The sequence below is a fragment of the Bufo bufo genome, chromosome 3, assembly GCF_905171765.1.
Source record: "Bufo bufo chromosome 3, aBufBuf1.1, whole genome shotgun sequence".
In the NCBI taxonomy this organism is placed as follows: Eukaryota; Metazoa; Chordata; class Amphibia; order Anura; family Bufonidae; genus Bufo; species Bufo bufo.
The window spans coordinates 662,559,089-662,577,775 of record NC_053391.1 but is presented as its reverse complement, the minus strand read 5'-3'; the positions used below and the strand labels follow the sequence as shown (position 1 = coordinate 662,577,775).

The 18,687-nt window shown below is 44.2% G+C and overlaps 1 protein-coding gene across 1 annotated transcript in view; it reads left to right on the top strand.

Annotated features, from left to right (window-relative positions):
• The window catches only part of PIWIL4 (piwi like RNA-mediated gene silencing 4), a 323,109-nt gene that overhangs the window by 266,189 nt on the left and 38,233 nt on the right, over positions 1–18,687 (top strand). The window contains exons 11-13 of the mRNA XM_040422480.1: positions 1,650–1,761; positions 3,119–3,303; positions 13,217–13,289. Of these exons, the coding sequence (XP_040278414.1) occupies positions 1,650–1,761; positions 3,119–3,303; positions 13,217–13,289 (370 nt within the window). The remainder of the gene's footprint in view (positions 1–1,649; positions 1,762–3,118; positions 3,304–13,216; positions 13,290–18,687) is intronic.

Below are 18,687 nucleotides of genomic sequence, written 5' to 3'. Positions count from 1 at the left end.
ATAAAGGGGCGGCCGCTGTGGAGGTAACTGTTAAATGGGCAGGATGCTGTCGAGGTCACTGTTAAAGGGGCAGGCTGCTGTGGAGGTCACTGATAAGGGGGCAGGATGCTGTTGAGGTCACTGTTAAAGGGGCAGGCGCTGTGGAGGTCTCTGTTAATTGGACAGGGAACTGTAGCAGTCACAGTTAAGGGAACAGTGTGCTATGGAGGTCAGTGTTAAGAGGCAGGGTGCTTTAGAGGTCACTGTTAAGGGGGCGGGTTATTGTGGAAATCACTGTTAATGAGACGGGGTATTGTGGAGGTCATTAATAAAGGGGCGGCCGCTGTGGAGGTCACTGTTAAAGGGGAGGGTGCTGTGGATGTTACTGTTAAGGGGGCATGCCTCTGTGGAGGTCACTGTTAAAGGGGCGGGGTACTGTAGATGTCACTGTTATAGTGGATACTGTCGATATCTTTTAATGACAAACACAAACATTAAATGAAATAGATGAAATATACCCGAGCGAAGCCGGCTCCTTCTGTTAGTTTATGAATAACCATGACTCTTCTCAGGTGGCCGTGACTCTTTTCCAGGCTTATTACACTGCCCATTGTCGTACTGTAATTACTATGCCCACATGGAGCGCCGCCTCCTATTCAAACAGGTGATCGGCAGGGGCTCCGGGAGTTGGACCCCCCCAATCAGATATTGATGACCTATCCGGAGGATAAGTCACCAATATAAAACCCCTGCTCGACCTCTAATTTGCGAAAGAACTGCATGCGCAGTGCTGCTGGTATCTTCACTGTGGGAGCGCTGGGGTCTCTGTATTCTCCACTCAGGAGTAGCGGGGGCCAGGATTTCAGCTCTGGCAAAGTTACTATCTTTTACGAATGAAAACAGGCGTATGAGAGGAACACTCCAGTCCGGGGCACGGACTGCCGGAATTGCACCTAATTTATGTCCAACCATAAATTAGGCAAACCCTTCAGTAGCGCAGGGGGGAGAACAAAGACTGGCATGAAGAGCTCATCTTTGTAAATGGCCCCCGCTGTCCTGTAAAACTGCCAATGGGGTTTTCGCCCTGCTGTTCTACGGATTTGAGGGTGTCCCAGAAGTCAAACCCCACGATCAACGATAGCCTAGTGATGGGAAAATTTAGGGAAATGTGCCTTTTTATTTTTTCTTTCCCCAGAAACATTGCCGCTCTTGTCCATTCTGTATTGTTCACCGTATTGCATCTTGTCCCCATTCACGTGAAGTAGACCTATGTTTTCTGATCCTGGACAATCCCTTTAATTGACATTCCCGGCGGGCACTGTATGCTGCTCCTCCGCCAACGTAAACTAATGTATTCCTTCTGATAACATTTCTCACATTTCATTTGATCGGTAATGTAACTGCAGGTGACAGCAGCCGGTGATTGGATTCCCTCATTCATGTATCTGTTTATACGCTTGATTTATCTGCTGCCCCCCGGGGTGAGAAGGATGCCGGCTGCACTTAGCAAACCTCTTATAAGTTGGCACTGGAACGCCATTTATATTTAATGATAGGAGGATCCTGTTTCGTGCCACCTTCCCATACTTCGGTTTTTCCAGAAAGGAAGGCCGGTCAGTGACAGAAGTAACGCCGTGCATTATTAATGTGCTGATCGATGTGTTTCACAGGAGTCGAGAGGCGAGCGCACAACTAGCAAAATGGGGGCTGCAACTGGAGGCGCAGCTGTCTGTCACCGGGCGCGTCATTCCACCTGAAAAGATTTGCTTGCGGGACAATATCGTGAGTGCCCGAAAGAATAAAGCACCTTGTAATGGACTGTGCACTACATCATAAGCCGGAAACAAAACGGGGATTAACCCCTTTCCCTCCCAATAGGCTTGTACGAATTTACCTTCAGATCATAGATCCGAAGTTGATTCGTTCAAAACCTTCATTTTTAATGTTGTTTCCGTAAAACATTAAAATATATTGGCTCCGTGGAGCCAAAATTCGTCTCGCTTGAAGTCGCGTTGAATTACTACAGTATTCATATCTGCGTATTTTAATATTGGAATCCGAAGTGGGCGTTGGTACCAAAGCCCACTTCAGATTTCTGTTTTAAACAGTTTTAAAATACGCAGATATAAACACGGTAGTAATTCACCGGAGTCTCGCGTGACTTGCGGCGATATGAACTTTACCTACACGGAGCTAATACATTTTACGGAAACAGCTTTAAAAACAAAGGTTTTGAACAAATCAACTTCGGATCCATGATCCGAAGGTCGAGACGCTCAAGCCTACTTGGCAATATCAGATTTGCAGGGTCTGACACCCTTTGGAGCTAGCACTTTGAATCAAGCTGGAAGCACAGCTCCATTCACAGTGTAGTGGCCATGACGGGTTACTGCAGCTCCGCTCCCATTCAGATAACCCAGTATGGCCAATACACTATGAAGCTGTGCCTCCTGCTCCGTTCTGGTGCCTATGGCTGCAGGGAGCCCCATAAACTGATTGATAAAATGTAGAAACAAGTACAAACATGGAACCCTTATGGATGAACCACTGACCATCTTGTCACTGATGTCATCACAGACACGGAGAAGCGAATGAGGCCTCACTGTGAAGAAAGTAAAAAAATATAGTATAAAGTGATCTAAAAGCCATGCATACCCCAAAAATGGAACCAATAATAACTACAGTTCACCTATCAAAAAACAGGCCGTCATACAGCCCTGTAGATGGAAATATGAAAAAATTATGGCTGGCAGAAGATGGCGATGCAAAGAAAGTTTTTAGATTTTTTTCTGAGGTTTTTATTTATTTTTAAAGTAGTTAAACAAAATAACTATACACATTTGTTATCACCGTAATCGTACTGACCTGCAGAATAAGGACATCGTGTCATTAGCGGACAGTGAGCACTGAAATATCAAAACCCAAAAAGCCTTGCCGGAATTGTGGATTTTCTTTTTATTTCACTTTCATTTTAATGCAAGACATGGGAAATTACAAGGTGTCATTAAAAATACAACTTGTTTCACACAAAAATTTGCCCACATATGGCGTGTTATGGCTTTTGGAATGTGGGGAGGAAAAAACAAAATTGGTCCCAGTCCTTAAGGGGTTAAAGATATATAAAATATTTATTTTCCAGTGCCAGCCTGCGTCTGCTGCCGACTGGTCTCGAGATACACGGGACGGGAGGATGATCTGCGCCAAGCCTCTGTCCAACTGGCTTCTGCTGTTCAGCCACCGCAGCGCAGATGTTGCGGAAAAGCTGGTCCACAGTCTGATCAAAGTGGGCGATGGAATGGGCTTCTCTGTGGAATACCCCAGAATGTAAGCCATAGGCTTTTTATGTTTGTATGTGTATTTTATGGGTTTTTTTTGTAGCCGTCTTCATTACATAACATCAGGTGTCATTATGGCACATCTTGGCTGTGGGACTGTACTGACTGACTGACCCGCATCTCTCTCTCTCTCTCCTTCATTCTGCCAAATGGAATCACACAAATTCAGGTTAAATTTCCAAATTTTGCAATTAATTTACTCTATCTGTAGTAAGGATCTATATGTATGTTTCCATGCCATGATGGTTCTCTCTTTGGGAGAAAAGATAAATTGGATTTTAACCTGTAGGATGTGTTATTACTTGCTGACAGCTGTGATTTCTGGTAGCGGTATATTCACCAGACCTATTGAAATGAACCGATAGAAACATGCATACATGCACAGTGCTATATGCCCATCATTTCACAATATATAAGATTATTCTGCATAAAAAGTTGAGTCACTGTGTACATACATTACTTATCCTGTACATATCCTGTGTTACCTCCTGTATTATACTCCAGAGCTGCACTCACTATTCTGCTGGCGGAGTCACTGTGTACATACATTACATTACTTATCCTGTACATATCCTGTGTTACCTCCTGTATTATACTCCAGAGCTGCACTCACTTTTCTGCTGGTGGAGTCACTGTGTACATACATTACATTACTTATCCTGTACTGATCCTGAGTTACATCCTGTATTATACTTCAGAGCTGCACTCACTATTCTGCTGGTGGAATCACTGTGTACATACATTACTTATCCTGTACTGATCGTGAGTTACATCCTGTATTATACTTCAGAGCTGCACTCACTATTCTGCTTGTGGAATCACTGTGTACATACATTACTTATCCTGTACATATCCTGTGTTACCTTCTGTATTATACTCCAGAGCTGCACTCACTATTCTGCTGGTGGAGTCACTGTGTACATACATTACATTACTTATCCTGTACTGATCCTGAGTTACATCCTGTATTATACTCCAGAGCTGCACTCACTATTCTGCTGGTGGAGTCACTGTGTACATACATTACTTATCCTGTACTGATCCTGAGTTACATCCTGTATTATACTCCAGAGCTGCACTCACTATTCTGCTGGTGCAGTCACTGTGTACATACATTACTTATCCTGTACTGATCCTGAGTTACATCCTGTATTATACTCCAGAGCTGCACTCACTATTCTGCTGGTGGAGTCACTTGGAGTGAATCAATATTGATGTACTGAACCAGAGTATCTTTCAGGGTGCAGACCATTCTGGGAAATGTAATTTCCCCCTTTTTTGACTGCTGTAGTAACCCACTTGTCCCAGGAGTACTGTACAATGACCACAGGACCTACATTGGATGGTGCCTTGAGAAGTTCCATCTATTGACACCCTATATCGGTGGTGGCAAACCTATGGCACGGATGCCAGAGGCGGCACTCAGAGCCCTCTCTGTAGGCACCCGCACCCTGGATAAAGTCTATGGTGTACCAGTAGGCCTTAGACTTTTCCTGCCATTCATCAGCGCAGGGGGCACTATGAACAGCACGGGCAGCGCAGTAAATGTAGGCAGGTTGTTATAGCTAAGTGATAAAGTACATGGAGGATATACTATATTGGCGTGTAGTATTCAGGGTAAATTGGCGTGTTGGCACTTAATAAATGGGTTTTGGGTTGCAGTGCGGGAACTTTGTCTCTAATTGTTCTCCATCACTGCCCTATATGGTGCGCAGAGGGTAATAGAAACATACACATTCACATGAGGTGCCCAGATCAGTGATCTGATACATGTAGGTGCCAGCGTCCATGCACCAAGGGTAAAATGCAGGATTTGAGTGCCCAAGACAACAGTGGCACACCCACAGGTGCAGCTGCGCGTGTGCCACAACACAATTGCGGGCCCTGATTAAACTGGATTATGCAAATTCATTTAGTTCAATAACTAACAGGAAAGTAGCAGAACTCTGAGTACAGCTCCTGATTGGACCGTGCTGTAACTTCTTATGGTTTCATTATCTTTAGCCTACTTTTCTTGCTTCCATTTGCTGTGTGGAGATATTTTGTAGGCTTTGTGGCATCTTGTATATTTAGCAATCCTCCCGTATTGTTCCATTCACAAAGAGGCGCTGTGACGCAGAGGCTGAGCCACCAGACAAAAGCCCAAGAGTTAAATCCGCTCTGATTTGGGAAATGTGCGGCGACTCCTTTCATTGGCCGCAATTTTTTTTCATGTCTGAAGTCTTTTCATCTGCACAAATAAAGTGACACACAAGGGATTAATGAGAGCGTTTTGTTTGCATTTTCTTCTTCTTTTCCAAGTCAGCTGTGTGCCTGAACACGGGCGAGCGGGGAGGGGCAGGAGCTAAGGGTTTAGTGTAAGAGAATAACGCCCTATTTTCTGGCAATCTGCATAATAAGGACAGCGGGAGAAATCTAAATGATGGCGATTAATGTGACGATGCCGCTGTGTCCCGCTCTCGTTCATATTGTTCGGTCTCTTTTATCTTTACTCGTTTGCTTTTGGTTTTTCCCTTTCATCCCTTTGTTCGCACGACGTTCAGTTCGGGGAAATTTAGGTTGGTCTACAAATATGTCTCTGAGCGCAAACTTTGTACAGTAAAGCTCAGGAAGATGCAAAATGGTAGCGACATTCCTGTGGGTGTTTTCGTATATGACTGCCAAGTGCCAGTCCCATACCACCCAGCAGGGTGGTTCGGGGCTGTATGTGGAAGGTGAGAGTGATCTCATGCTTGTCGGCAACTCGACCAAAAAAAAAAAAAAAAACACAATTTCTGCAGGAGCTGCAGTTACGGCAGTAGTTGTGGATCCGCTGTGCAGCTAAAAAGATTTGACTCCTAAGGGTGTTATGTAAGTGCCCCCACCCTGACTTTTACCCTTTTAACCCCTATGCGTGGATCTGGACTTGAAGTAGTCTCCGTTCAGTGACTGCTGACCCACAGGGATCAAGAGACACCGGTGGGGAGCACCGAGGGATCAGGCAAAACAAGCAGTCTAGTAAATAGTGCAAAAATCAGGGCAGGCAGCAAAAATTTTAAATGAGCACCAGACAAAGGTTAGGTCAGTCAGAAAAGGGTCAAATCCGAAAACAGGAAAAGTAGTTTTTGCTGGAAACTAGCTAACTTGAACCTATAGCTCAGGCACCCTTCCAGAGAAAGGGAGTTGAGTTGGCCAGCCATAGGCTGGGGAAGATTAAGGTGTCCACACTAACCCTTTAAGAGTCAGAGATCACGCACACCTTGCAGTCGGTGAGAGCAAACAAGAGGCAGACCTAAGCCTGCATTGAGTGGGCGTTGGAGTGCAGCCGGGGCCATCAGTAGGGAGCAGCAAGATGGACCACTGTAGAGAGAACAGAAGAAGGCAGATGAGAGCTCCAGCAGCTGTACCCACCGGAAGGAGTGGGGTGAAGGGCATGGACATAGCGGTAACACGCAGCCAAATGCAGAATGGGGTGGGGGAGACATCAGACTCCAGACCAGACCCTAAGGCTGGGTTCACACCTGAGCGTATTGGGTATGCACATTTTACAGGCGTTTTTGAGGTGTATTTTGGGGCGTTTTTGTATTTAGGAAACGCTCGTAATACGTGCGTTTGTGTGATTGACAACAGAGGCATCCAATGAAAAACTGACTTGAGGTTATGTGGGGGATCTGTGGATGACGCTGTTATGTGGGGGATCTGTGGATGACGCTGTTATGAGGTGGATCTGTGGATGACGCTGATGTGAGGTGGATCTGTGGATGGCGCGCTGTTATGAGGTGGATCTGTGGATGGCACTGTTATAGGGGATGTGTGCTATGACACATAGGGCCATGAGGGGGGCCAGCATAAGACACACATATAGCATCTTATGCTGGTCCCCCTCATGGCCCTATGTGTCCCCTCATGTGTCCTAAACTGCGCACATAACTGGCTTTGTGTGTAAAGTATTTTACTACTGTCTGAAACAAGCTCTCTCCTATTGATAAAACGGCCAGCCTCTGTACTCACTGTCACTATGAATGCACTGCAGCGAGCTGGCCAGCCCGCGCGTGACTGACGTCACTTAGTATATAATCGCAGCATTTTCGAGTCAGTTAAATCGCCATATCGCATTTGGCGATTATCGCGATTCGATAATTTTTTCGATATATCGTGCAGCCCTACTGGTTACCTAGGAGTGGTCTGTTATCAAGGACGAAACGAGCGTACCTATGCGCATTTTTAAATGAGCAAACAAGAAACGCCCATTGTCGCGCGTTCCCGCTAAAGTCTATGGGCGGGAATGTGCGACAATACGCCCCAAAGAAGCTCCTGTACTTCTTGGGGCGTAGGGCGTTTTACAGCGCGTTCGTAAGCGTTTTTTTTTTACAGCATTTACCTGAGTGGGCATATAATGTGATATTTTTATAGGGCAAGTTGTTACGGACGCGGTCATACCTAATATGTCTATAATTTTTATTTTTGTTAAGTTTTACACAGTGAAATAATTTTTGAACAGAATATCATTTTGTTTTTATGTTGCCATTTTCTGAGAGCCCTATTTTTTTACTTTTTGGGCGATTGTCTCAGGTAGGGGCTCATTTTTTGATTGTTACCATTTTGGGGTACATAAGACTTTTTGATCGCTTGGTATTACACTTTTTGTGAGAAAATTGCTTTTTTGACACTGTTTTTATTTTATTTATTTATTTTTCCTAATTTTGCTTTTTACTCTCAAATGTGTGTATACTAATGCCAGAAGCCTGACTAATAAAACTGGGGAGCTGGAATTAGTGATGTGTGAGGAGAACTAGGACATAGTGGGAATAACTGAGACATGGCTGGATGATAGCTATGACAGGGCAGATATTGTACAGGGTTACAGTCTGTTTAGAAAGGATCGTCAAAACCTGAGAGGGGGAGGGGTTTGCCTTAATGTAAAGTCCTGTCTAAAGCCCACAGTCCGAGAAGATATAAGTAAGGGACATGAAGATGTGGAGTCACTGTGGGTAGAAATACATGGAGGCAAAAAAATAATAATAAAATACTAATAGGAGTTTATTATAAACCACCTAATATACCAGAGTCCACAGAAAGTCTACTACTAAACGAGATAGACAAGGCGGCAAATCATAATGAGGTGGTTATTATGGGGGACTTCAACTACCCAGATATAGACTGGGAAACTGAAACTTGTATATCTCATAAGGGAAACAGGTTCTTGGCAATAACCAAAGACAATTACCTCTCCCAACTGGTTCAGGACCCGACTAGAGGGACGGCCACACTGGACTTAGTATTAACCAATAGACCTGACAGAACAACAGACGTGCAGGTTGGTGGACACCTGGGAAATAGTGACCATAAAGTAATAACCTTCCAATTATCATTCAAAAGAGCGTTTCTACAGGGAGGAACAAAAATACCAAACTTCAAAAAAGCTAAATTTAGCCAACTAAGAGAGGCCATAGGCCTAACTAACTGGGACAAAGTCCTCAAAAATAAAAATACAGCCACAAAATGGGATATCTTTAAAAGCATCCTAAAATCTCATTGTGAGAGGTACATACCGTATGGGAATAAAAGGTTAAGGAACAAAAAGAAACCAATGTGGATAAACAGAACTGTAAAGAAAGCAATAAATGACAAAAAGAAAGCATATAAATCACTAAAACAGGAGGGTGGCACGGAAGCACTGAAAAACTATAAGGAAAAAAATAGAACATGTAAAAAACAAATAAAAGCGGCCAAACTAGAGACCGAGAGATTAATTGCCAAAGAGAGTAAAACTAACCCTAAAATGTTCTTCAATTATATAAATGTTAAAAAGTATAAATCTGAAGGTGTCGGCCCTTTGAAGAGTAATGAGGGGGGAGTCGCAGAGAACGACGAGGAGAAAGCAAAGCTGTTAAATATTTTTTCTCCACTGTATTCACTGAGGAAAATAAACTGTCAGATGAAATGCTGAATGTAAAAATAAATTCCCCATTAAAAGTGTCCTGTCTGACCCAGGAAGAAGTACATCAGCGACTTAAAAAGATAAAAATAGACAAATCGCCAGGACCAGATGGCATACACCCCCGTATCCTTAAGGGAATTAAGTAATGTCATAGCCAGACCCTTATTTCTGATATTTGCGGACTCTATCCTGACAGGGAATGTCCCACAGGATTGGCGCATGGCAAATGTGGTGCCAATATTCAAAAAGGGTCCAAAAACGGAGCCTGGAAACTATAGGCCGGTAAGTTTAACATCTGTTGTGGGTAAACTGTTTGAAGGTTTTCTAAGAGATGCTATCTTAGAGCATCTCAACGGAAATAAGCAAATAACGCCATATCAGCATGGCTTCATGAGGGATCGGCCATGCCAAACTAATTTAATCAGTTTCTATGAGGAGGTAAGTTCTAGACTTGACAGCGGCGAATCAATGGATGTCGTATATCTGGACTTCTCTAAAGCATTTGACACTGTACCACATAAAAGGTTAGTATATAAAATGAGAATGCTCGGACTGGGAGAAAATGTCTGTATGTGGGAAAGTAACTGGCTGAGCGATAGAAAACAGAGGGTGGTTATTAACGGTACATACTCAGATTGGGTCACTGTCACTAGTGGGGTACCTCAGGGGTCAGTATTGGGCCCTATTCTCTTCAATATATTTATTAATGATCTTGTAGAAGGCTTGCATAGTAAATTATCAATTTTCGCAGATGACACTAAACTGTAAAGTAATTGACACGGAAGAGGATAGTATACTACTACAGAGGGATCTGGATAGACTGGAGGCTTGGGCAGATAAGTGGCAGATGAGGTTTAACACTGACAAATGTAAGGTTATGCACATGGGAAGGAATAATGCAAGTCACCCGTACATACTAAATGGTAAAACACTCGGTAACACTGACATGGAAAAGGATCTAGGAATTTTAATAAACAGCAAACTAAGCTGCAAAAACCAGTGTCAGGCAGCTGCTGCCAAGGCCAACAAGATAATGGGTTGCATCAAGAGAGGCATAGATGCCCGTGATGAGAACATAGTCCTACCACTTTACAAATTACTGGTCAGACCACACATAGAGGACTGTGTACAGTTCTGGGCTCCTGTGAACAAGGCAGACATAGCAGAGCTGGAGAGGGTCCAGAGGAGGGCAACTAAAGTAATAACTGGAATGGGGCAACTACAGTACCCTGAAAGATTATCAAAATTAGGGTTATTCACTTTAAAAAAAAGACGACTGAGTGGAGATCTAATTAATATGTATAAATATATCAGGGGTCAGTACAGAGATCTATCCCATCATCTATTTATCCCCGTGACTGTGACGAGGGGACATCCTCTGCGTCTGGAGGAAAGAAGGTTTGTACACAAACATAGAAGAGGATTCTTTACGGTAAGAGCAGTGAGACTATGGAGCTCTCTGCCTGAGGAGGTGGTTATGGTGAGTACAATAAAGGAATTCAAGAGGGGCCTGGATGTATTTCTGGAGCGTAATAATATTACAGGCTATAGCTACTAGAGAGGGGTCGTTGATCCAGGGAGTTATTCTGATTGCCTGAATGGAGTCGGGAAGGAATTTTTTATTCCCCTAAAGTGGGGAAAATTGGCTTCTACCTCACAGGTTTTTTTGCCTTCCTCTGGATCAACTTGCAGGATAACAGGCCGAACTGGATGGACAAATGTCTTTTTTCGGCCTTATGTACTATGTTACTTTATTTTGGGAAAAGGACGCTTTTTTTTTTTCCTTTTTACTTGAAACTTAAAAATTTGTTTTTGTAAAACTTCTTTTTTCACTTTATTTTTTTGTCCCACTCTGGGACTTCAACTTTTGGGGGTCTGATCCCCTTTACAATGCATTACAATACTTCTGTATTGTAATGCATTGGCTGTAAGTGCAAGGGTTAATGCACCGGCATCAGTGTTTTTAACTATGTCGGCGCATACAGCAGCGGTCCGGCTATCAGTGACTGCCGGACGCCTGCAGCTGATTAGTTGGGCGCAGCTCCTGTGCCCGCCCGATCAGAGCGTCTTAGCTGTATGGCGCTGGGATTTCTGTCCCAGTTTCTAGCACCGTACATGTATCCTACGGGTTAAGAAAGCAAAAAGGGGGAAAAAGTGTGTATGTTTTTATATTTTACACACACAAAGTCCGCTTATACTATTGCTAAAACTAATAAATATATTTATTTTTAATGAACAAAAAGGGGGGATGGGGGAATGTTTGTATGTAGTCTGCCATACTATTTCTAGCTATAACGTTTTTATTTATTTATTTTTTCACTTTTTATTAATGTTTTTATTTTTATTTTTTCTGTTTTTAACCCCACGGTCAGGGCAAGAAGGGATTCATTCACAGACTGCAGGCTTGCAATAAATTGTACAGCCGGCAAGGCTAACGCAGGGAGACCACTTCTTCTGGTCTCCGGGACCCTTACTGTGACCGCAGCTCTCTAGGGACAGCTCGGTCGCAGAGATTTGCAGTGCCACGAGGAGCAGCCGATCGCAATGTAACCCGGTGCTTTTATACATTGGGTTACAGTTGAGAGCTTACCGCCATGACGTCTTTAGTCGTATGGCGGTAAGCAAACGGTTAATCTAACATTGTCGTTTTATTGATCTGAGGAAGGTTGGACTTGATGAACCCGTGTCTTTTTTTCAACCTGTCTAACATGGGAGCCTATGTGCGAAATATACCACTGTGTGCCCATACAGCGTCATACGTCGCAGTCTTCCATTGGGGGTATACATTGGGAAATCCTCTCAGCGTATGGCCCTGGCGGTCGTGTGATCAGATTATCTGATTGCTCGGTGTTTAGCGCCCGGCGCTGATAACAAGCGTTGTCCCTGTGGTGGCTGCACTACATACCCGGTAATATTCTCTTAGCGCACACATGGCCGTATAGGATGATATGGCTGTGTATTGTTCCCGGTCATGTCCTGAGCTGGGCTGCTGTTTGTGCTCAAAGGTCACTGTTATAATAATACACCCATTAAGAGTGTAATGTGTATGCACGGGTCACCGAGATAACGCTCTCCGGTCTTATCACTCGTTTGGCGCACCCAGTACATAAAAGGGCTGCAAACTGGAACCGATTTATATATAAACCAGTACTAAACATATTACTGGTGAGGGGCTCCCTCTAGTGGCAAGTGAAGGAAACAGACTGCTGTGTATATACATTATTACAGCCACAGTACCGGGACCTCTTCAACTAATCCAAACTTAAAGGGGTATTCCGGTTACATTAAAGAGGACCTCTCACCTCTCCTGACACGTCTGTCTTAGTAACTACCTGCATTCCCCATGTAATAACAATTCTGAAGCATTTACTCTTATGACTCTATGTTGTGCCATTCCTCTGTTATTTCTACTAGAAGTTATTACGGAATTACCTGCGACTTGCTGTAAAGCTACAGCTGGCTGTTACCAGTTGGGGGGGGTGTCCCTGCACAGTCTGACACCAGCAGCACTGATTGAACAGAACCCAACACACCAACCACTGGAAACACCCAGCAGTACCTTTATGTCAGACTGCTGGCAATTAATTTGTAAACTTTAAGCAGGAATAATAGAGGAATGGCACAACTTGGAGTCATAAAAATGCTAGTAGTTACTAAAACTTCCATGTCAGGAGAGGTGACAGCTCCTCTTTAAATATTGGGAGATATGTATTGAGGATCATGATTGCAGGGGGGTCCCCGCAGACCGGTATATTGTATTATGGTTGTGCTACGTGCTGCAGCAACCACATGGGGCCTGATGTAGGAAGGTGCTGGCTGACCATTCGTCACCTTGTTCTTGTGGTCAGTGCAGAGAAGACTGTAGGATGATGATGACGGCATGTCCTTGAATGCTCTGGACACGATTTCCATTGTCAGCTTTTGGATGTATGTTAGTACATATGCCAGTCCTTATCGCCTATGTTGTGTTTCTGTTTTGTAGAGTACAAGTAGAAGACAGCTCGGTTTCGTTCCTGCGGGCTCTGCAGCAACATGTGAACCCCGATGTTCAGCTGGTGCGTATTTCCTCAAGACGTGCAATCAGTATGTGCGGAGTTATAAAAACCACCAAAGAATGCCATCTTGTTCCCAGCTTTCACCAAAAGTGGGTACACACATCACTGCGAACCACAGTCATTGCCCTCATTAAAGGGGTTTTCTGACCATAACAGATGACCTATCCATCATTTGATCAATGGGGGTCCAACACCTGTGACCCCCACCGATCAGCTGTATGAGAAGGCACCAGCGCTCTTGTGAGCACTGTTGCCTCCTCACAGCTTACTAAGCACAGCGCCGTACATTGTATAGCGTTCTTGGTATCGCGGCTCAGCTCATAGGACTGAGCCGCGCCTGGGCCATGTGACCAATGAAGATGACGCGGCTGGCCTAGGGTATGCTGCGAGAAGGCTGCGGCGCTCACGGGAGTGCCTTCTGAAAGAGCTGATCGTCGAGGAACGCTGCCTCTCCATTCAAACTATGGAACTGCTGGATATCACCAGCACTGTACTCTGCTTCTCTTTGACAATCCCATAGACTTAGAACACATGAACGACTGTCACTCCATTCAAACAAGGGACACTGGAACCCCTTCTCATGATTGACGGTGGTCTCAGTGGTTGACCCCTGCACCTGTCAGACACTTATGCCCTGTGTTGTAAATAGGTGATAAGTTTCCATCTTAGGGCAACCCCTTAATAGCAGGGCTGCACAACCTGTGGCCCAGAGGCCACGTGCGACCCAGGATGCCATTCTGTGCAGCCCCCAACCATCTACACCAGGCATGCTCAACCTGCAGCCCTCCAGCTGTTGTAAAACTACAACTCCCACAATGCCCTGCTGTAGGCTGTTGTAGTTTTGCAACAGCTGGAGGGCCGCAGGTTGAGCATGCCTGCTCTACACACAGAGAAGCATGTTTGTGTCTGGCCATTCACGAGTAGTTTCCATGTCAAAGGGAAAATGAGTAGTGTGCAGCTGAGAAGCAGGGACAGGCAAGTACTGCTGGTGCACTGCATATCCATCTTTAGGACCCTCATATATCGGGAGAATGTGAGTGCACTGACCCCCTATTTGGCACGCCATAAAGCAGTAGATGAGTTAGAGGTGGACGTCTATGTCTGCAGCTCTCTCCATTGTAGTTTATACGTGTAGATGTGAAATGTTAAGCAGTTACTACAACACCCACTGGTGAAGAAGGGAACCTCATCATCCCAATAGTTAAGAGTCCTGGAAGTGGAACCTGAACCGGTCAGACATTTAAGAGATATACTTATGACATGCCATTAATGTCCCAAATGGTAATGCCCCTTTAAAGGGGTTATCCGGGATTATCATATTGATGACCTATCAGGTCATTTGAGCGCAGACCACGATGCAGGCGGAGTGACAGTGTGATTTTCCTGTGACCTTTCTGCAGTGTGGCTGTTTTCAAGTTCTAAAGCAGCCACTCAACAGCAAGAGACATGATACACTTCACTGTGTAGTCCTAGCCTTATGGCGGCCCTTCAGAGTGGTTCAGTGTGGCCCCCGGACTAGAAAAAATTGTGCACCCCTGCCTAAGAGGATAACATTTTGACTGCCTTCTTCCCCCACTAGGGGGAGCTCACCTCAAAAGGACTGAATCATTGCTTATTAAGCTCCCCCTAGTGGTGGCGACTGGCAGACAGATATTTTTCATTTAATTGCTCCAACAACTGTAAAGATAATTTATGAAATAAATCCAAATATCTTTTTACATTTGTCAAAAAAGAATGCACAATATACATAATGTGGCGTCAATGGGTTACAGTGAGCTTTTCCTCTGGCAGGTACTGTGCGTATTGTGGTCCCACTTCCTGAGCTATGCATTAGAGGTTTTCTTCTGACACTATAATAAGACACGTTACCTTCTATAAAACCTCATTAAAATTCCTGATGAGTAAGTAACACGCTCTCGGCGCTGCTCATAGCACTTAGATGAGCCGGGCGTCCTCCCTGCTTTGAATGATTTGTTTAATTGTGATTGTATGCAGAGGATGAGAGTTTACCCCGGGGACCCGGTATCTCAAATATAAAAGTCACTATCCAGTCCCGTATGAAGCAGAAGCAGGGACTTGGAAGACACGGCTTTTATGTTGGAGTCACTATGAGACAGGAAGACAACTTTGTCAGTCTGCAGAAGTCGTCTTCTACTAACGAGACACTTAAAGAGGACCCGTCACCAGTCCTGACATGTCTGTTCGCATTCCTAATAAAATAACAATTCTGAAGCATCTATTCTTAGAACACCGCATTGAGCTGTTCCTCTTTTATCCCTTCTGGAAAAAGAAGGCAGCTGGGCCTTACCCTTTCCCTTGTGTCCTTACACACTATGACATTGTCCAGTCAGTGCTGACTGTGCTAGGGTGTCTAGGGTCACAGTGGAATGGTAACACCCAGTTGTCAGTTTGTTCATAGATTTCCAGGAGGAATAACAGAGGAAACACACAACACAGAGTTGTAAGAAAATATTATTTCTTGGGGAATGCAATCTATATACAGTACAGACCAAAAGTTTGGACACACCTTCTCATTCAAAGAGTTTTCTTTATTTTCATGACTATGAAGGCATCAAAACTATGAATTAACACATGTGGAAATATATACATAACAAACAAGTGTGAAACAACTGAAAATATGTCATATTCTAGGTTCTTCAAAGTAGCCACCTTTTGCTCTGATTACTGCTTTGCACACTCTTGGCATTCTCTTGATGAGCTTCAAGAGGTAGTCCCCTGAAATGGTCTTCCAACAGTCTTGAAGGAGTTCCCAGAGATGCTTAGCACTTGTTGGCCCTTTTGCCTTCACTCTGCTCACCCCAAACCATCTCGATTGGGTTCAGGTCCGGTGACTGTGGAGGCCAGGTCATCTGGCGCAGCACCCCATCACTCTCCTTCATGGTCAAATAGCCCTTACTTTCAAAGTTTTCCCAATTTTTCGGCTGACTGACTGACCTTCATTTCTTAAAGTAATGATGGCCACTCGTTTTTCTTTAGTTAGCTGCTTTTTTCTTGCCATAATAAGCTGCTTTTTTCTTGCCATAATACAAATTCTAACAGTCTATTCAGTAGGACTATCAGCTGTGTATCCACCTGACTTCTCCTCAACGCAACTGATGGTCCCAACCCCATTTATAAGGCAAGAAATCCCACTTATTAAACCTGACAGGGCACACCTGTGAAGTGAAAACCATTTCAGGGGTCTACCTCTTGAAGCTCATCAAGAGAATGCCAAGAGTATGCAAAGCAGTAATCAAAGCAAAAGGTGGCTACTTTGAAGAACCTAGAATATGACATATTTTCAGTTGTTTCACACTTGTTTGTTATGTATATAATTCCACATGTGTTAATTCATAGTTTTGATGCCTTCAGTGTAAATCTACAATTTTCATAGTCATGAAAATAAAGAAAACTCTTTGAATGAGAAGGTGTGTCCAAACTTTTGGTCTGTACTGTATATAAAGAAGGACGTATGTTCCGGGATCACTCAAAAACGCAACCATCGATTTCAACAAAACTTGGTATACACATCTCTTGCTACCTGGAAAGAAATCTTGTGGTGTCTCAGCTCTCTAGGACGTACCGTTGCTGAGATATTCCCAAAAAATGACCTGCATTAGCCAATACAAGCCTGCAAGTCTTTCTCTTCATATCCCAACTGCCATACACAGGGTCACATGTCCCTTATCAGCCAATAGAAGCTCGCAGGCCCTTAGTCTCCACATACACACAGTTTTACTCCAGGTTTCCCCAGCCATTTTTCTTCACTGCTGTAGGTCAGCTTTAGGCTAGGTCTACACAACGACAATAAGTCGCACAACACATAGGGCACAACTACACTGCTACATTTTTGATAATGATAGTCTATGGTTTTGCACTGCGACTGCGACAGTCCCAGAAAAATCCATCTTGGATGGATTTTTTGCAACTGTTGTGTCGCAGTCGCAGCATGTCACATGTCGCAGGGCGACACCATAGCCTATCATTATAAAAATTGTTGAGACAAAATGTTGGGCAACACATGTCGTCGTGTAGCCCTAGCATTAAAGGGGCAGGGTGCTGTGGAGGTCACTGTTAAAGGGGCGGGCACTGTGGAGGTCACTGTTAAAGAGGCGTTCACTCTAGATGTTACTGTTAAGGGGGCAGGCCGCTGTGGAGTGCCCTGTTAAAGGGGCGGACACTGTGGAGGTCCCTGTTAAGGGAGCAGGGGCCACTATTAAAGGGGCAACTGCTGTGGAGGTCACTGTTAAGGCAGCAGGGTACTGTGTGGTCACTGTTAAAGCAGCGGGGTACTGTGGAGGTCAATGTTAAGGGTGCGGGCCCCTGAGGAGGTCACTGTCAAGGGAGTGGGGTGCTGTAAAACTCACTGTTAAAGCTGCTGCTGCTGTGAAGGTTAAAGTTAAGGGGATTGGCTGATGTGGAGGTCCCATTTTAAAGTGGGGGGTCAGTGTTAAGGGGTGGGGTGGGGGACTGTGGAGTTCACTGTTAAAGGGGCGGGGTGCTGTAGAGGTCACTGTTATGGGGGATACTGTCGATATCTTTTAACGACACACAGAAACATTAAATGAAATAGATTAAATATACCCGAGCGAAGCCGGGTCCTTCTGCTAGGGATTTAATAAAGTAGATATGTGTCTGTGTCTGGAGCGGTGACAATTTCCATAGCTATACAATTTCCCTAGGCTCTAGTAGAACAAATAGCAGCAATAAGGTGGAGGGGGGTACCCCTTCAACTAATAATAGATGTCAAATAATATGTTTGGAAGAAGGAATGATATTCTTCCCCCTTTTAGCTGATATACAGATATGGCGAGACTTAAGGTACCAGGATTAAATTTTTTTATACATGAAGCAGAATAGGTAAAAAAAAGGATCATTACTCACCTCACTGATACCCTGCCGCTGACATTTACCAGGTCCCTGCTCCTTCCACATCATGGTCCCAACCGACCCACAGTTACATGGCAGGAAATGTCATCATTGGACCCATTAAATGTTGGAAGTCAGCAGTAGCGGGAGGATCAGCAAGTAATAATTCTTTTTTTTAACACATTCTGCCCTTTATTTTATACTGGCTGACCTGTTACATGTGCACTTGGCAGCTGAAAGCATCTGTGTTGGTCCCATGTCCATATGCGTCCGCATTGCTGAGAAAAATGATGTTTTAATATATACAAATTGTTCACCCTTACAAAGGTACATTCCCCAAACTAACTATGAAAGTTATACATATTTATAATATTCTTTATTTTCAATGAACTCACTGATCCGGTGATTCCGATTTTGATCATGTCAACGATCTCCCATTTTCCGCTGCATCTATCACGTGATCTAGACCCGCTGATTTCTTTAGCGAAGCATGGGCTATGAGAAACAGCACTTTGAGCATGCCTACATT